Source organism: Trichophyton verrucosum (assembly GCF_000151505.1).
Source record: "Trichophyton verrucosum HKI 0517 chromosome Unknown contig00373_1.f1.exp, whole genome shotgun sequence".
NCBI classification, from domain to species: domain Eukaryota; kingdom Fungi; phylum Ascomycota; class Eurotiomycetes; order Onygenales; family Arthrodermataceae; genus Trichophyton; species Trichophyton verrucosum.
This window is the reverse complement of record NW_003315389.1, coordinates 57,820-72,933: the sequence shown is the minus strand read 5'-3', so window position 1 is coordinate 72,933 and position 15,114 is coordinate 57,820. Positions and strand designations below refer to the sequence as shown.

The 15,114-nt window shown below is 51.1% G+C and overlaps 5 protein-coding genes across 5 annotated transcripts; 4 read left to right on the top strand and 1 right to left on the bottom strand.

Moving 5' to 3' along the window:
* Positions 1-215: 215 nt before the first annotated feature.
* On the top strand, positions 216-3,071 carry TRV_04868 (uncharacterized protein; the record flags this gene model as incomplete). Its single annotated transcript, XM_003020957.1, has 7 exons — positions 216-258; positions 328-357; positions 478-627; positions 669-832; positions 905-1,433; positions 1,460-2,751; positions 2,922-3,071. The coding sequence occupies 7 exons, from the start codon at positions 216-218 to the stop codon at positions 3,069-3,071; spliced, it is 2,358 nt and encodes a 785-aa protein (XP_003021003.1).
* A 457-nt stretch (positions 3,072-3,528) lies between these two features.
* On the bottom strand, positions 3,529-8,367 carry TRV_04867 (uncharacterized protein; the record flags this gene model as incomplete). Its single annotated transcript, XM_003020956.1, has 6 exons — positions 3,529-3,716; positions 3,773-6,488; positions 6,521-6,786; positions 6,811-7,582; positions 7,645-8,130; positions 8,227-8,367. The coding sequence occupies 6 exons, from the start codon at positions 8,365-8,367 to the stop codon at positions 3,529-3,531; spliced, it is 4,569 nt and encodes a 1,522-aa protein (XP_003021002.1).
* A 126-nt stretch (positions 8,368-8,493) lies between these two features.
* On the top strand, positions 8,494-8,972 carry TRV_04866 (uncharacterized protein; the record flags this gene model as incomplete). Its single annotated transcript, XM_003020955.1, has 2 exons — positions 8,494-8,505; positions 8,610-8,972. The coding sequence occupies 2 exons, from the start codon at positions 8,494-8,496 to the stop codon at positions 8,970-8,972; spliced, it is 375 nt and encodes a 124-aa protein (XP_003021001.1).
* Positions 8,973-10,475: 1,503 nt separating this feature from the next.
* Positions 10,476-13,525, top strand: TRV_04865 (uncharacterized protein; the record flags this gene model as incomplete). Its single annotated transcript, XM_003020954.1, has 3 exons — positions 10,476-10,692; positions 10,761-13,374; positions 13,441-13,525. 3 exons carry the CDS (start codon positions 10,476-10,478, stop codon positions 13,523-13,525), a joined length of 2,916 nt encoding a protein of 971 aa, XP_003021000.1.
* Positions 13,526-13,948: 423 nt separating this feature from the next.
* On the top strand, positions 13,949-14,399 carry TRV_04864 (uncharacterized protein; the record flags this gene model as incomplete). The annotated part of the gene is made up of 2 exons (XM_003020953.1): positions 13,949-14,130; positions 14,321-14,399. 2 exons carry the CDS (start codon positions 13,949-13,951, stop codon positions 14,397-14,399), a joined length of 261 nt encoding a protein of 86 aa, XP_003020999.1.
* Positions 14,400-15,114: the final 715 nt, after the last annotated feature.

Here is a 15,114-nt window from a genome sequence, read left to right as displayed (position 1 = left end):
GGCGATTCATAGAAGGAAGAATAAACAACTCCAAGCAGTGCGATATCAGAAGCCCTTCTCCTCCAGCAGCGTCGTTTGCCCCCTTATCCGTTACCGGTAGAAGCTCTCCCTGGAGACTATGAGCGCAGCCTGCCTTCCTAATCGACTTACCCAGTCGCGCCCGTACCCTCCCATCTGAAATCCGGCGGCCTGTTGCCCCATCGTCATCAAGCACCATGGCGGCCAATTTTCTAGGCGGGGTTATATTAAAGGTTTTAAGTGAGCAGTCTCCTCTCTGCAATGGGGTAGACCATCAAGAAGTACTTGGCTGACTGGTTGTTTCTGTAGGGAAGAGGGAGGAGGAAGAAGACCCTGATGGTATGCAGCCGACCTAAAGTGCCACTCGCCAACCCAGCCCGATAAAAGAAGCAAACTCGAGCTTTTGTGCACATTGAAACTACAAGGGAACGAATGATTTACTCTGACGGATTATTGCAGACTCTCCGGAAGCTGGAGAACGGGAGTTCTGGACTTCCTGGGCTCTCTTCATCCTGATTGTGCTGTTGATTACCGCCCTGTTCACCAGCTACTTGCTCAAGCAGAAGCGCATTCAAGCGGTACATGAAACGGTTTTGTCTATATTTGGCGGTAAGGTCTTCCCTGCCTCCGTGTTAAGAGGTTCGGCACAGATGTTATTGGCATGCTAACACAGCTTCTAGGAATGGTTGTTGGTTTGGTCATTAGATTTACGCCCGGAACATTGATCCAGAAGTCAGTCAGCTTTGACTACCAGTTCTTCTTCAACCTTCTTCTACCCCCTATTATATTAGCATCGGGCTATGAGTTACATCAGGTAGGGCATTTCGCCCTCTAGTGGCCTCAGCGGTAAGGGCGCGGAATTGCTGACCGGCTTCTTTAAACACAGGGTAACTTCTTCCGAAATATTGGCAGTATTCTTACCTTCGCCTTCGCCGGTACATTCATCTCTGCATTAGTCCTGGGTCTCGTCTTATTCCTTTGGACAAGAATTCCTATTGAGGGACTAGATATCTCCTTCGTCGAGGCATTTTCCGTCGGAGCCACACTCTCAGCGACTGATCCTGTCACCATTCTTGCAATATTCAACGTCTACAAAGTCGAGCCGAAGCTGTACACGGTTATATTTGGAGAGTCTATTCTTAACGATGCAATTGCAATTGTTTTGTTCGAGACGGCGCAGAGATACAAGCCAGGCAGCGCAGCAGGATCGCTTACAGTCCTCAGTTTGTTCGAGGCTATTGGCATTTTCTTGATTGTTTTCTTTGGAAGTCTCCTTATTGGAGTGATCTTCGGAATAGGCACTGCGTTGGGACTAAAATATACCCATGTGCGTCGTGATCCAAAGATTGAGAGCTGCCTCATTCTTTTGATTGCTTATGCCTGTTACTTTTTCTCGACTGGAATCAAGATGTCTGGTATGGATCCCTGCTTTTCATCTTAGACCTACTTAGCTTTACTGACGTTTCTGTTCCAGGTATCGTGTCACTACTATTTTGTGGAATGACCTTAAAACACTACGCCTACTACAACATGTCTCGTCGAACCCAACTTACGACCAAGTACATATTCCAAACTATGGCGCAACTCTCCGAGAACTTTATATTCATTTACCTAGGGTTGGACCTTTTCACGGATGAGAACCTGCAATTCAAACCCCTCTCCATTATGGTGTCAGTCGTGGGAATATGTGTAGCCAGATACCTATCTGTGTTCCCATTATCCCAGGCCATAAACTGGGTTATTCGGTATAGAGCTGCCAGTCGGGGTAGGGATGTTGCTGATGAACTGCCTTATCCATACCAAGCTATGCTTTTCTGGGCAGGCTTACGAGGAGCAGTCGGTGTCGCGTTGGCTGCTGGACTGGAGGGAACAAATGCTCCAGCTTTGCGTGCAACAGTTCTAGTTGTTGTCGTCTTGACCGTCATTATATTTGGAGGTACAACCGCTAGAATGCTTGAGATTCTGGATATCCGTACTGGAGTCGTGGAGGAAATTGATTCCGACGATGAATTTGATATCGAAGTCACGAATGGTGGCACATACTACAAGCGATCGGGAACTGGAATGGGACATACCCCACGCAGAAGCGATTTCCAGCTAGATTCTGTGGCAAGAGAACACGAGATCAATCGGACTGGTCATGGCTTCTCGAGCGGTAGCAATGGACGGCTAACTCCCCAGGCTCCTGAAGGGCCCGGTGGCCTCACGAGGAAGAAATCTTCATACTCCAGAATAGATCGTACTCGATCTCGAGATGGAGCTTCGACTCAAGAGTTGCTTGGAGGCCGAAGTGGGAGCCACAGCGGTAGCAGCGTTGATATAGATATGAGCCATGACAGAAGCCGTGCTGGACGAAACGCCAGAGGAACAGGCGACATGGGTATGAATCTCGACGACTTCGACCTTGAAGTCGATGCCGCATTCTCTGATGATGACTTGCCTCCTGCAGCCTCACAGGCCCAACGTTCTCGCAACCATTCCCAACCCCGATCAGCATCGGCTCATACCCCCGGGGATGGACCATACGCTAACACTGCTCAAGCAGAAACGTCATCTTCATCCCGACCTATTGCAGCTGCTACTGATGCATTCCGTGATTTGCTGAGTGGCAACCGTGACCATGCTACGTGGTTTAAACATCTTGACGACGAATACATCAAACCAAAGTTGCTTCTCGACCAGGGATCCGGCTCTGGATCTCCATCTGGATCTGGGCGAAAGGGACCTGATGCTGTATGATGCTGTATGAATGATTGATTAATTGCACCTGACAGTTATCACTATGACCATGTTTTTATACTGTTTCCTCTTGTCTTTCACATTACTTTAGGTCTTGTACTTTTACCTTTTCGTTATATCTACCATCAGCCTACTTACCTGGCTTTGCTTTCCGGTATTCATAGATCTTTCATGTCTTACTCGCCTTTTGCTACGGTGTTGCAGGGCCAAATAACATTCTCATAAATTATCGTGCTTTCATCATTTCTTTCATCAACATTGTTCCCATTAGAAATTATACAGTCAGTTTTTCTCGCCTGCCAACTCCCTATTAAGCCTCGATAGCTTACAGCGTGAACACGTAGTGAGTGATCTCCGTGATATAATCATGTAAAAGAAACCAAAAAGAAACATCAATAATGCATCATCTCCCAATATATTAATACGTATATCACCCTTCCTCCTGAAAACTCCCACCTCACGAGTCAATCAGGCCACAGAAATCCCAACTATCGAGCTACCTAGTTTAACAGCGGAAGAAAGACATAAGCTAGACACAAAAAAACACAGAGTATACCTTAAAAGCACATGGGGAAAGGGGGAGGAGGATGGTTGGAGGAGACGGATATAAATCGAGTGAGTAGTAAGGCAATGGCAAAGTAAGGATTCTAAGGAGAGGCGAAAAAAATACATGTATGGAACGAAAGAGCGGGAGACATGGAAAACCACTTTTGTTTTCTTGCTCGCGAGGTTGGATGCATGGTTGTTTTTTTTATTTTCTTTTTACATTAGTTAGTCGTCACCATCGATGAATTGGAGACGCTCTTTGGCGGTTTTTGCTCTTTTGGAGGTGCCTTTTGCAGGAGCACGGCGGCGACCACCTTTGCCTGATGGGCCTGCAGCAGGTGCTTCGACGTCTGCAGATAAGGGTGTTGCGGCGCCGGAAGGTCTGGCACTTAGATCGTCGAAGTGACCCTCACCTATATTGCATTGTAAGTAACCGTGTAGAGTGTAGAGTATGGGTGTAAATGCATACCTTCATGATACATATCATCCAGCGTGACGTCTCGCTTCTTTTTGGGAGCAGCCTTTCTACCCTTCTTGGGAGCGGCAGCGGCCTCTTCACCCTTCTCAAGAGCTTCTTTCTCCTTTTGTTCCAGGATCTTTGCTTCATCGTCGTCTGCAAGCCACATAGCGATATCCTTGGTACGGTTCTCACGGCTTCGGGTGTTGAAATCAACGCCGCCACCTGCACCACCGGATATAACGACACGCTGCACTTCTTCCTTCTGAAGAGCTCGCTTGCGTATTCTTTCCTCGATGGTTCCACGGGTGATTAGACGATAGACTGTGACTTGTCTTGTTTGGCCGAGACGATGAGCTCTGTCCATAGCCTGCGAGTCTATGGTTGGGTTCCAGTCGGAATCGTAGAAGATGACGGTGTCGGCTGCTGTCAGGTTGATACCTAAACCACCGGCACGGGTGGAGAGGAGGAAGATGAATATCTCGGGCCGTTGCTGGAAATCCAAGACGGTGTCTCGACGGTCTTCTAGCTTGGTACTACCGTCTAGTCGGCAGTATTTGTAGTTGCGGTATGTGAGATACTCTTCCATCAGGTCGATCATGCGGGTCATTTGGAAGTAGAGTAGTACACGGTGGCCACCGTTCTTCAGCTCCCGAAGTAGCTCGTCCAGTTTCGCTAGTTTGCCGGAATCAGTGACAAAGCGTCTCATGGACGGCACGGTAATATTGGTATATCCTCGTTTCGTGGAGCCTGGTTTGGGCAGCATTGGTGGATACGAGTAAGGTAAGGGGTTGACCTTGTGATTCAGAATATCTTCATCGAGGCCTCGAGTCGTTGTTCCAATCAAAGCTTGACGAGCCCGGACGTTGAAGAAGGTATTTTGAGCCTCTAAGTCCGGTACAGATGAAGCGGATGATATCATTATTGGCGGTGCGTTCGCATCATATTTACCGCAAGGCTCGAAACCAAGTATTCCTTGGTTATCGATTACTGTCTGGGTAACGTTGAATAGCTCGCGTAGGTAGCCAGAGGAGCCATGCTTGGTGAGCTCAGATCGGCTGTTACGGTCGACGATTTTGAATAACGAATGCGGTAGAAGGGAATTCGTGCTCGTTTCATCATCGTCATAAACAATCGATAGTCGTGCCAGACGATTCTCAACACCATGGCGCTCCAACGCCCGCTCAAAGACACCCTTTTCAGAAATTGAACGTGCTTCTTCCATCGACAGGTCGGTGAACCGAAGCCAGGAGAAGGCATCGTCTCCACCTAGACTGTGCCGCATGTTTTCCGGTGACCACACATTCATGAGATGCGAGAGGTATTTATCATCAAACCCTGCCTTGCTATTGTTAGGCCCAGGAATGTCGAGTCGTCCCGCGGAACTGCAAAGCATACTTGGTAGATCATAGTCTATCAAGCTACGGGTCGAATAGGGAACTGATGGCTGCGCTCTGACGAAGGAAGCGGACTCAGCAAAATGACACATGGAGTAAGGTGAAGAAGTGTCGGCACGCTCAAACAGGTCAGGATGGTTGCAGACTTTCCGGAACTGCATGACCAAGTTCATCAGCGTGGTACTGTCTGCTTCTTCGCCCGTGGCAGCCTTTTCAATAAGATCGATGATGCTGACACGATTTCGGAGGCTGGCATAGTACGCCCGCTGCCTGTATGTGAGGTCACAGAAGACGTCCTTCTCGACCTTGTCACCGAGTTCCTTCTGGACATGCTTTTTGATACGCCGAAGCATGAACGGCTTGAGAATCATGTGTAGTCGCTTAAGTTGGTCTTCATTCAGCTTGGTATTACTCTGAGCATGGCTTTCGATATCCTTGGAGAACCACTCGCTGAACTCATCGTGGGAATCAAAGAGAGTAGGCATGATAAAATGTAGAAGAGCCCAAAGTTCCTGCATGTTGTTCTGGATAGGTGTACCCGTGAGCAACAATCTGTTTCTGCAGTGGAAACCAAGCAGATTCTTCCATCTTGAACTCTGTGACGATTTAATAGCCTGAGCCTCATCAAGAACCATGTATTGCCATTTGACCTTTTGGAAGTACTGGGCATCCAAAACGACGAGTTGGTAGGATGTCACCAGGACATGGAACTCGGATTGCTTGGTGTAAGTGATGTGTTTGCGATCCCAGAATTTACGCAGCACCTTTCGATCTTTGGCCGAACCCCAGTACGGAAGCACTTTAATATCTGGTACGAACTTGGTGATTTCCTGCTGCCAATTGTGAAGAGTCGAAGCCGGTGCAATAACGAGGAACGGACCCCAGATATTGTGGACCTCAGCAAGATACGCCATGACGGAGATAGACTGTACGGTCTTTCCGAGACCCATCTCGTCGGCAAGGATACCGTTAATGCCCTGCTCGTAGAGGTTGACCAGCCAATTGAGACCCTTCAATTGGTATTCCTTGAGCTGGCAGTTAAGCAGCTTAGGTTGTGCAACCTGGACATCACCCAAACTTGTAGGGTTCTGGAAGTTCATTTCACCTTCGTCAAAGGCAGCCATCTTGTTCTCCTGTTCATTGAACGCCTTAGCGCGGTCCTGGGCTTGTTTGACTGCATTCTGTGCGTTGGCCATGGCCGCCTCTCTCAACGCAGTATCATCTTCAGCGTCAAAGTCGAGATCCTCAAAGTTGGTAACCTTTGCGCTGAGATCACCGAGGTCATCGGGTACGTTGAGCGAGGTGTCGGGTTCCTTTGCGCCGTCGGCAGGCTTGTCAACGGCGGGAGCGGCAGCGGTGTCACCAGACTGTTCAGCTTCGTTGGTTTTGATCTTCCGGCAATGAAATGGGAGTACAGTTCGGTTTGGGAGATGAGGAAGTTGAGTTTTCGTTTCTGGCGGTTGGCTTCACGGTCTGCGTCTGCCTTTCTGGCGAGCTCGAGTTCCTGTTTCTCTGCCATCCGGCGCAGATCACGCTCTTCACGCTCGTTCCGCTTCCAGAAGGACATCATCTCACGCATGGTTCGTTTGGCTCGGGCCTGGGTATCCTTCGTACTGCGGTTGGTACGATCTTGCCATTTCCTTGCCTGCTTACTTGCGAGCTGTGCCGTTTTGCGGCAGTTCTCCTGTCGGATATTGAGCGAGGTAGTCTTCATACGAGCAACCTTGGGAATATCCTTGCGAGCCATATCCCTCCAGATCTGTTCATATAGCTGGGCGTAACCCTTGGTGTCGAAAGTCGCAACAGGGGCGGGCGTGGGTTCCTTTGAAGCTTTGGCATCCTTTTTCGCGGCCGGCTTCTTGTCCTTGGATGCGGTGGCAGACGGTTCTTCACCTTCCATGGCCGCATAGGCAGCCTCTGCGGCATCCTTCTCGGCCTGTTTCTGCTCCTTGGTCTTCTTTGGCCGAGCGGCAGAGCCTCCCTTGCTGGGTCTCTTCTTATTAGGAGAAGGCTTGTCACGGGTGTGAAATGAACCGGTAGTGCCACCCTCGAGGTTTGGTGACAGAGGAGCGACTTCACTGATCTCTTGGGGAGCAGATCCGGTCTCGAGCACATGTTTGGTGTGCTTAATCTTCTTGCGAGACCGAGCGATTTCACGTTGTAGTTTCTCCTTTTCGGCATCGTCTTCCATCTTGCTGACCTTCTTCTGCGCGGCCTGAATCTTCTCCATCTCGGCACGAACGGTATTCTCACGCCGCCGTTTCCGCTGCATATCTTTCTTGCGTTCTTTTTCATCCATTATCTCCTTCTGCTGGACCTCTTCTATCACTTCGGCTTCATGGAGCCGGGCAAAGCGTTCGGTGCCGGCAATGGCTTGCTTCTCGAACACACGGGCCAGTTTACCCAAAAAGTTGGCTCGACGGCGCTGTTTTACAAAAATTAGCAACGGCGATGTAAAGATAACGTTGAGGGTGATTGGGTGCATACCTTTCTCTTCTGGTTATCCAGGGCCTCTGCCTCCCTAGCCCGTTTCCTCCCCTTGATGATATATCGCTGCCACTCATCTTCGAACCCAGGAGCTTCGAGATCGCTCTTGTCTAAATTGTCTAAGCGTTCCAGCGCAGTGGTGACATTATTTGACTCGCCCCGAGAGTGTGACGAAGAAGATTGCTTCGCAGAGGCTAGAGGAGGTGCCGATTTTGCGGAAGCCGTGCCATTCGCAACGGGCTTCGGCGCAATATCACTATATGTAGCGTCGTAGTTGTGATGTCGGCGACGTTTATCAGACTCTAGCACCCTGGGTTCGGGCTTAGAGGCTGGTTTGGGGGCCGGTTTGGGAGCAGGCGTTGCTACGGGCTGGGGTGGTGGTTCACTGGCCTTGACCGGCGGGACAGAAGCCTTCCGAGGGCGTTCTTCTGCAGGGCCTGATAGAATACTGGCAAAGGACATGGGATCTGTAGCTCTTGCAGGTTTCTAATAAGGGGTATCATCAGTATAAGGGCAAATATATATATAGATAGATATAAAAAAGTGAAAAGGTTTTTTTTTATAAAAAAAAGTTGAACTGACCTGTTCCTTTGGAGTCGTAGCTCTTGCCTCGCGGGCCATGGGAGGCTGCGAGGAGGAAGAAGAGTAGACGGGATTTGCTGAGCGCGAGTCGAGAGGGATATCAGGCTCGCGCTTGGGAGAGTGCATGACGGTGTCTCCCATGCTCCCCGGACGCGTGTGGGTAGGCGTATGGCCGAACATGCCCGGAGTCGGGGAGTGAGCTGAATTCGACATCAGCGAGCTGCTGTACGGCCGCGGGAGGGAGTATCCAGGCTGGTTGGAGGCCGGATGGCTGGCGTGGTAGGCCGGTGAAGGCTCCGCGCCGTTCAAGGGCGGCAAAGTGGTGTTCATGGGCGACGTAGGCTGGTTGTAGTGCGGACTCCTGCTCACTGCACCAAAGCCAGGCGGCGTACGAGGCGGATGCTGCTGCTGCTGCTGCTGCTGCTGTTGTTGCTGCTGTTGTTGTTGTTGCTGCTGCTGCTGCTGCTGCTGCTGGTAGGAAGAAGAGGCGTCAGAGCCAGCGTAGGGGCGATCCCGCGACGGCGAGTAGGAGAGATAGCGAGCCTGCTGGGACGGCGAGCGCGAGGAGTACGGCGGAGCTCCCGTCATGGCTGCTGGAGCTGCTGGAGGGCCAATTCAGCCCGTCCGGTGGTGGCTCTGGAGCTGGCAACGAAGGGGCAGGCAGTCTCTGCTTCAGAGGACACGCTCCATGGGCGTGCTGGCTGGCTGGCTGGCTGGCTGGCTGGCTGCTGGGTCGCGGGATCTAGACGGGCGACGAAAGGGTTAGGCCAGGCCAGGGCAGGACAGAAGGGAGCGAGGCGGGCGAGGCAGGACGGCAATGGGCGTCGCAGCAGAGGTCAGGACGGCGGGCGAGAGGGAGATGCGGTCGAGCAGCGACAGCGAACTTCGTCCCGGGCGTTTTGCTTCTTTTTCTTCGTTTCTTGCTGTCGTTTCGCCGTCTTTTTCGTTTCTTTCGCAGCCAAAAAACCTTCGCCCTTTGGGGGATTTAGTCACGTGACAGGGTTTTGAAGCTGGAGTTGGAGTTGGAGTTGGAGTTGGGGCGCCGGCGAGGATGAAGATAGATAGAAGTGGTAGTAGTAGCAGTGGCAGTGGTAGAGGAAAAGAGGGCAGCGCGGTGGGGAGTGCTGGGACTGGCTAGCTACAGGCTGGCACCGCGGGACTGCGCTACGGCGGCCGGCGGGCAGGCGATATCAATATACATAGATGTCTACGGGCAGGGCCTGGAGGAGAAAGGTGGCTGCCGCGATGTAGGGAGTGTATACAGGGCAGTTATGGTGCACCGTCTGCTGGAGGAGAGCTTTCTTTCTTCTGTTGCCCTTTTGATGCTCTTTTGATGCTGCTGGTCCTGCGCATTGCCGTGCATAAACATGGTAAGACACCCACCCGGCATAATCATAATGAGATGGGCCATCTGTTCGTTCCCCTGGCAAGAGTGGAGAGGATTGGCAGCAAGATAACGAACTAGCCAGCCATGGTCATTCTCCCTTCATCAGGAGTGCTGCGTGCTCGCAGCCTTGCGGACAAGAAGCGATGACCGGTTTATTCCGCCGGGCCTATCGTCCAAGCATCTCGTGCCCAACGGACATGGCCATGGAGCAGTGGTAAACGGCCCACGGATGTCTTTTCTGCTCCAGCTCTCTTCTCCTAGCTGTGTTGTAGATGCTGTTCATAGTTATCTCTAAGCTTGATAGGAATGTTGTAGGCTGTATTCCGCCGCGTAAACCGACCGAGGAGCACTCTGGCCGCAAGATGCTGCATCAGTTCATCGACTGGCAGGTTCCTGCTCAGCAAAACAGTATCAACTGCCTGGTAGTCTATTCATAATGTGCGTTAGAGCCGTGTTGGAGCCGTGTTGGATGGTGGTGGATGGTGATGCCTGTGCTGTCTCTCCAGGTTAGCTGCGACATGGAAGAAGGAAAACAAGGAAAACAGCAGCGCAGGGCAGGGAGTAAAGAAGAGCAGAAGCTCTACATGGCCATCCTTGCCTGATAGCACCCAGTTATACCCTCATCTCTGCCGTCCAGCTCGCTGTCTCTGCTTTCTATGCTGTATCTACTGACGGCTGGCCCAGCTTGGCGTTGACGATGTTTAACTAGAGCGAAGAATAATAACACTTTTGGGAGCTTCAACTTCAACCTCAACGTCAACTTCAACTTCAACGACAACGACAACTAACAACTACAACAGCTCCAGCTTCCACTCGACAACCCGCGATGGTATAACAGCGAAACCACCCTTCACTGCGCACCATGGCGCTGGACGGATCCAGTGGCTATGTAGCTGCCAGCAGCCTGGACAAGCTGGCCGAGTCCTCGCTGCCCATCTTCAGCGTCAAGAAGGTCCAGCTCAAGTTCTCCATCGCCGCAGACTTCGTCGCAGCCCAGGTAGCCAACGATGTGCTCATCCTGGCGCTTGCGACGGGTAGGATACTAAGGATCGACTTGAATAACGCAGAAGATATTGACGGTGCGCTCTTATCACGCCTTTTAATTCTTTCCGTTGCTGTTGTTAGTGGTACTGACGTTGGGCTTTAGATATCGACCTGCCTAAGAAATCATCTGAGATAGGCGTCATCCGCCGCATGTTTTTGGACCCTTCTGCCTCGCACTTGATTATATCGACTACTCTGGGGGAGAACTACTATCTTCACACCCAGTCCCGACAACCTAAACTGCTCTCGCGCCTCAAGGGGGTGATGATAGAGTGCATTGCTTGGAACCCGGCCTTACCTACTGCGTCAACTAGAGAGATTCTCGTGGGCTCGACGGACGGGAATCTGTACGAAGTATACATCGAATCTTCCTCCGAGTTCTACCGCAGGGACGAGAGATATGTCAACACGGTGTACAAGGTGCCTAGCCTGGCGGTGACGGGTGTCTGGGTGGACTTTGTGGGTGGCAGGAAGGATCTCCGCCAAATCATCGTCTCGTCGAACGGGAAGATATTCTATTTCACGGGCAAGATAGGGAGACACGGTAAAGATGGAGGAGGAGGAGGATCGATATACATCGACTTGTTCCGCAAGGAGACACCCGTTATTCACGAACTTACCAGCGCTACTCTCTCGGCACCATCCCTTCTAGCCATGCAGCCGGACCCCCTGGAAGAAGGGCACAGTGATGGCAGAGCAGAGGAAAAGCATTTTGCCTGGCTTTCTTCACTGGGCGTTCTGCATGGTACTGTACCCAATTCAGCTCCTAACCAGGATGGAGGGAGCAGGATATTTGATAAGGCCAAGATGGTTTCCCGCTCGATTTTGCCGGCTACAGAATCAGCAAGGGGAGGCAGGAAGCTAATCCAGGACCCTATCAAGGGGATGACCATGACACAATGGCATATCCTTACACTGGTTGAAGGGAGAATTGTCGCGATCAACCGGTTAAATGGAGAGATTGTATACGATCAAGCAGTGCTTGAGCCGGGCGAAAGCTCCCTCGGCCTGGTTGCAGATCAAAAGATGAACACCTACTGGCTCTTTACCGGCCAGGAGATATATGAGATATCCGCCAATGACGAGGACAGGGACGTATGGAGGATCCTGTTGAAAGAACAGCAGTTCGACTCTGCACTCCGTTATGCCCACGGCGTCACGCAAAAGGATGCCGTAGCCACTGCTTCGGGTGACCACCTAGCCAGCAAGGGGCAGTACCTCGAAGCAGCTGCAGTTTGGGGCAAAAGTAGCAAAAGCTTTGAAGAGGTTTGCCTCACGTTTATCGACAAGGGAGAACATGATGCTCTCAGGAAGTATCTTCTCACCCAGCTATCAACATACAAGAAGTCGGCTACTATGCAGAGAATGATGATAGCGAGCTGGCTGGTTGAAGTCTTCATGTCGAAGCTGAACTCTCTGGATGATACCATTGCTACCAAGGCCGAGTTGGTCGAGGGAGGCAACGAGGACGATGCCAAAGACGATATCCAGAGCATACGCTCTGAGTTCCAGCAGTTCGTGAACAAGTACAAGGCCGATCTGGACCCGCGGACAGTCTATGACATTATAGGCAGCCATGGGCGGGAACAGGAGCTGCTGTACTTTGCAACTACAATCAACGACCACAACTTTGTGCTGTCGTACTGGGTCCAACGGGAGAAATGGTCAGAGGCTCTGAACGTGCTGAAGAAGCAGACCGACCCGGAAGTGTTCTACAAGTACAGCAGCGTGTTAATGACATACTCTGCCAGCGAGTTTGTGGACATCCTGATGAGACAGACTGGCCTAGACCCCCAGAAGCTCATTCCAGCCCTGCTCACCTACAATAAGGACACCAAGACGTCCCTGTCCCAGAATCAAGCAACGAGATACCTGAACTTCATCATTGCCAACCACCCCAACCCTTCTGCCGCCGTACATAATACCCTAATATCCATCTATGCCTCCCACCCATCGACATCCGAGGGCGCTCTACTTCACTACCTTGAATCCCAACCATCCTCTCCCCCCCCTTATGACGCCGACTTTGCATTACGCCTATGCATCCAGCATAAACGGGTGCAGTCCTGCGTGCACATTTACAGCATGATGGGGCAGTATCAAGAAGGCGTCACCCTGGCCCTTAAGCACAACGACATCGAGCTAGCCGCCCTTGTCGCCGACAGGCCAGAAGGGAACGACAAACTACGCAAGAAGCTCTGGCTGCTCGTGGCAGAAAAGAAGATCCATCAGCCCGGCATCGGGATCAAGGAGGCAATTGAATTCCTCCGCCGATGCGAATTGCTACGCATCGAAGACCTGATTCCCTTCTTCCCTGATTTCGTGGTAATAGATGACTTCAAGGATGAAATCTGCACCGCACTAGAGGACTACTCGCGGCATATTGACACGCTCCGTCAGGAAATGGACAATTCCGCACATGTAGCGGAACAAATTCGCCTTGAGACCGCGGCGCTGGGATCCCGCTATGCGATCGTCGAGCCCGGCGAGAAATGCTGGATCTGCTCGCTGCCAGTGCTGAGCAGACAGTTCTTTGTGTTCCCATGCCAGCATGCTTTCCATAGTGACTGTCTAGGCAAGAAGGTGATGGACGCCGCGGGGACGGGGAAAAAGAAGCACATCCGGGATTTACAGGCTGAAATGAGTAAGGGGACTAGCATTGGCGCTAAGAGGGAGAAGATCATTAGAGAATTGGATGGTTTGATTGCCGAAGCCTGGTGAGTTTATTTCTTTTCTACTATTTGCTGGGGGAAGCTGTGCTAATGATGTGGTGGTGATGATAGTATACTATGCGGCGAGCATGCTATCAAGCAGCTTGATGAACCTTTCATCAGCCCGGCGGATAACAAGAACGAATGGTCTATCTGAGCTGGCCCATGACGAGTGAACATGAACACGACCATGACCATGACCATGACCATGAATATAATATGAATGTATAACTACATAATCCATGCTATCTAGCTTTCAACTGAGTTTAGAATTGAGCTTCGTCTTTCCAACGCCCAGCCGCCAACCACCCCGATTCTTCGTACAGACAGCCCTCTCACACCACGGTAGACTTCATAGTATACTAGTATACTTCATAGTAGACTTCATAGTAGGTATAGGCTTCATCCTAGACTTCACAGCAGACTTCAGCGACCCTCGGAACCTTAAGTCTCGACCCGAGCCAATTTTTGCGACGAGTTAGAAGTAAGAAAAGGCCCAGGAAGCACGCGGATAAGTCTTGTTCTTGTCCACTTTTCATGGCGTTGACGCCGTTTCACAGGTTGCCCAGTCGATGGATGCATGCATGCAGTATGTGGCATGCATGGAGGAATGCGGGGGAGGCAAATACTGAGTGAAGTAAATGCAGAGAAGTACTTCGTAGAAGCAGAGGCAGAGGAGGATATACAACTTGACGAAGGGACGACCTTGATGTCAAATATTATGCCAGAGAAGAAGAAGTTCTGTTCCGACCTCTCACCATGGTAAGTCATAGGGTATATCTCGGGGGATGTCCAGCCCACCAAGCCAGGATGAAAGAATGCCAACTACGTCACTGCAGCGTAGTGAGTGAGTGAGTGACTGAATGAATTGCGTATAAAGACCCCTTTCCGGGTATCTCGAGTGTCATCACCGAGCAGACTCCAGCGCCAGGCCGACATAGTCTGTCTCTAGTGCAAGACACCCCCTCTCCTCGTCCCGCTCAAGCGCCTTCGCAGACGCCCATCAAGCCATCACTGCTTCAAGCCTCTGACGTACTGAGTACCTCTGGAAGCGACTAACTAAGAGGCCGGCGTGAAGCCACGGCCGCTCGCCCGTCGGGTGTCTCTGGCGATCAAGGTTGATACATAGCAATGACCGAAAGCAATCAAAATCAATAATAATACTCGACTAGTGAGGCCCGATGGCAACTAGTCCAGCTTGTGTGCAGCGTACAAACAAAAACCAGGTAAATCATCGAATAAAGCAAGGTATCACGCGGGCGTCTCTCGTCTCGTGTCCCGTTCTTTGCTTTTTTTTTTTTTTTTTCCCTTTCCCAGGCCAATGTTGGGAGTTGAAAGATGGAATTGATTTCGAAGTGGATGTTCGAATGCTGGATGTTAATTATTATTCTTCATCTCGAGACTCCGTGCATGAGGGATCGTCAGCCCATCGACGGAAGGGAAGGGAAGCAGAGACAATCAGAAACATGCTGACGCCATCATCGTCATGGGCAGGGCGGGTGGTGGACGCTTGGGTGGATGCGCTGATGGGCTGATACAGGGGGGTGCGTATAGAGAAATCCGGGGTAAAAAAGCAAAACACAGGCCGTATCATCGCGAGGCGCCTGGATGATCCTGAAGAAGCCGTTTCTTGACTTGAACCTTGCTCTGGTGGTCTTTTTTTTTGTAGTGACGTCGTTACAATAAAGCAGAGACGAGAAAGTGACGATGCTGAGAGGATGTATCTCGTACGGCCACGTTGGACAG